This window comes from Diaphorina citri, unplaced genomic scaffold (assembly GCF_000475195.1).
Source record: "Diaphorina citri unplaced genomic scaffold, Diaci psyllid genome assembly version 1.1 scaffold10956, whole genome shotgun sequence".
Taxonomy (NCBI): domain Eukaryota; kingdom Metazoa; phylum Arthropoda; class Insecta; order Hemiptera; family Psyllidae; genus Diaphorina; species Diaphorina citri.
This window is the reverse complement of record NW_007388329.1, coordinates 9426-11841: the sequence shown is the minus strand read 5'-3', so window position 1 is coordinate 11841 and position 2416 is coordinate 9426. Positions and strand designations below refer to the sequence as shown.

The 2416-nt window shown below is 43.2% G+C and overlaps 1 protein-coding gene across 1 annotated transcript; it reads right to left on the bottom strand.

The window, feature by feature from the left end:
* Positions 1–8: 8 nt before the first annotated feature.
* LOC103522757 (50 kDa gamma-zein-like) lies at positions 9–346 on the bottom strand (the record flags this gene model as incomplete). The annotated part of the gene is made up of 1 exon (XM_008487851.2): positions 9–346. A coding segment is annotated over exon 1 (337 nt), but the record flags the coding sequence as incomplete, so codon positions are not given.
* Positions 347–2416: the final 2070 nt, after the last annotated feature.

The window sequence follows — 2416 nt, the reverse complement described above, 5'->3', positions numbered from 1 at the left end:
GAACGTGCCGTCGGGCCGGCGGACTTCGCTCTTGGAGAGGATGGGGATGTAGGTGTGGGGCTGCTCGTCAAGATACTGAACCGGTGCGAAGGATTGACCCTGGAACTGCTGAGGTTGTTGGAAAGACTGTCGACCCTGGAATGACTGGGGTTGCTGGAAGGACTGTTGGCCCTGGGACTGCTGAGGTTGGAAAGACTGTTGACCCTGGAACTGCTGAGGTTGGAAGGACTGTTGGCCCTGGAATGACTGGGGTTGTTGGCCCTGCAACTGCTGACGTTGTCCAAATTGGGGCAGACCACTGACGACTCCCATTACGACGCACAGAACAAGGGTGGCAGAGTTCATGATGGTGAGTTTGCTTCCCGATAGGTTAAAATAAGAGATATGCTGACGACTCCCATTACGACGCACAGAACAAGGGTGGCAGAGTTCATGATGGTGAGTTCGCTTCCCGATAGGTTAAAATAAGAGATATAGGTTTTGGATTGACAGAGGTTGAATGTCTATTGTGTTTGGATGTCAATGATGACTTGACAGAGGATAAGTAATTCTCGTGTCCTGATTTTCTGATGTCAATGGTGACACTGAGGATTCCGGTCTTAGGTCCGCAAGTATTTATACCTTGCAGTACAGGTCCTTGTTTTTATAGTATACCTACTGTACGTGAATTTTTCCATGGCCCAGTTTTGCATTGAGTAGATATTCGTGTACAATATTGGACCTGGCAGGGATATGCCTTCAGGGCAGATCATACAGGTAGGGCAAATCACAACGATGAGTGCTTGAATGGGCCGGTTGCTGTGATTGCGCCTTCAGGGCAGATCATACAGGTAGGGCAAATCACAAGGATGAGTACTTGAATGGGCCGGTTGCTGTGATTGTATTTTTTTTTTTTTTATTTTCAAGACACTCATAATATTATTTTATGGTCTAAGTTTAGTGTCATATGCTACGATATTTTCTAAAACCAAAAATCCTTATCAAGAATTTGAATCTTTCTATTACTATAGCCTCATTTAAAGTATCCTCAATTACATATAATTATATTAAAAATATGGTCAGCAACAGACCCATGCATAAATAACTGTTAGAGAACACCCCCTAGCTATTACTTTATCTTTCTAATTTTTACTCTGTAATCTTGAAATCTCCTAACTGGTTTTGTTCTATTTTTTAAATGTACTTGTAATACTTACTGGCTGCTTTTTTTTCAACAAAGAGAGAAGAAGGAGAGTGTATGTATGGGTCTGAGATCAACGTAGGGAAATGATAAAGTTCACCTCTGAGACTAGCGACTCAAAGGGCTATGTGTGTATGTGTATAAAGTTATGTTGTTTTAAGAGCCCTCCATTCCAACATCTGGTAATCTGATTGAAAGGGTGTGTATCCTGTGCCGGCTCGCCTCAAATCTCCCCAAGCTATATCAGTAGCCATAGTCTACCTTTGGTATAATCCGGGACTATTCTTCGTCCCTGGTCCTGGGTTTCTGACAGTTTTGTCAGTGTTCTTTGACCTGTGTTCTTGCGCTCGCTGCTCTGCCGCTCCGCCTACTGTGTTATGATGTGTGTATGTGTGTTGTTGTGTGTGTTTCGTTTGTATTCTGGACAAGGTCTTTGTTTAGCTGTGTCTATGGTTGTGTGTTGTCATTGATCTGTTGTGTGTCTATGTTTTTACCATGTGTGTGTTTCTCTATATTATGTGTGGGCGGGCCTTTTCAAGCCGTATATGTCAGGTGACTATTGAGTGGCTGGCCTTAGGAAGAAGACCTTGTCAAGCCCAAATTCTAATGAGAGTAATGAGTAAATTCTATTTAGATGGGCATCTAGAGATATGTTTGACTGAAACCGTATTCACCTCGTCGATTCGATGGCGATCAAAGAGTCGTTATGTGTGTGTATCAGCTTTGGTACATAAGACGGTGAAACGATAATTGAGACAAGATCTCGGGCCCACCAATTTAAATCTCGAGTGTTTAGTGAACCTCAAGTGGCTCGCCCCTACCTCGTCAGTCGTCATGCGAGCAAAGCTTTCATCGCTTTGTATGAAACAAACACAGATGAAAAAATCAACAAACCGTTAGTTTATTCGTGAGAGGGGCTTCTTCACTCGGAAGAAGGGGACCTTTACCACAAAGTCTGGAGGAAAGCTACACAGAAAAATCACCGAGTGAAGAGAAATGTCTCCAGATTCAGCGGAAACGAAAGACCAAATGTACAAAAGAAGAAAAATAAGGGGAGAACATTTAATCTCGTGGACAAGTATACAGGAGGCAACGGAACCTTTTTTTTGAAAAGGTGACAGAGAATAACCTCCTAAGGTCTTATCGTCCCGAAATCGCAGAGAGGGAAGGAAGAACAGGATAGGGAAAAAGCCTGCTGTTTTTAGAACGACTTATGATCTCCCGATCACGCAGACT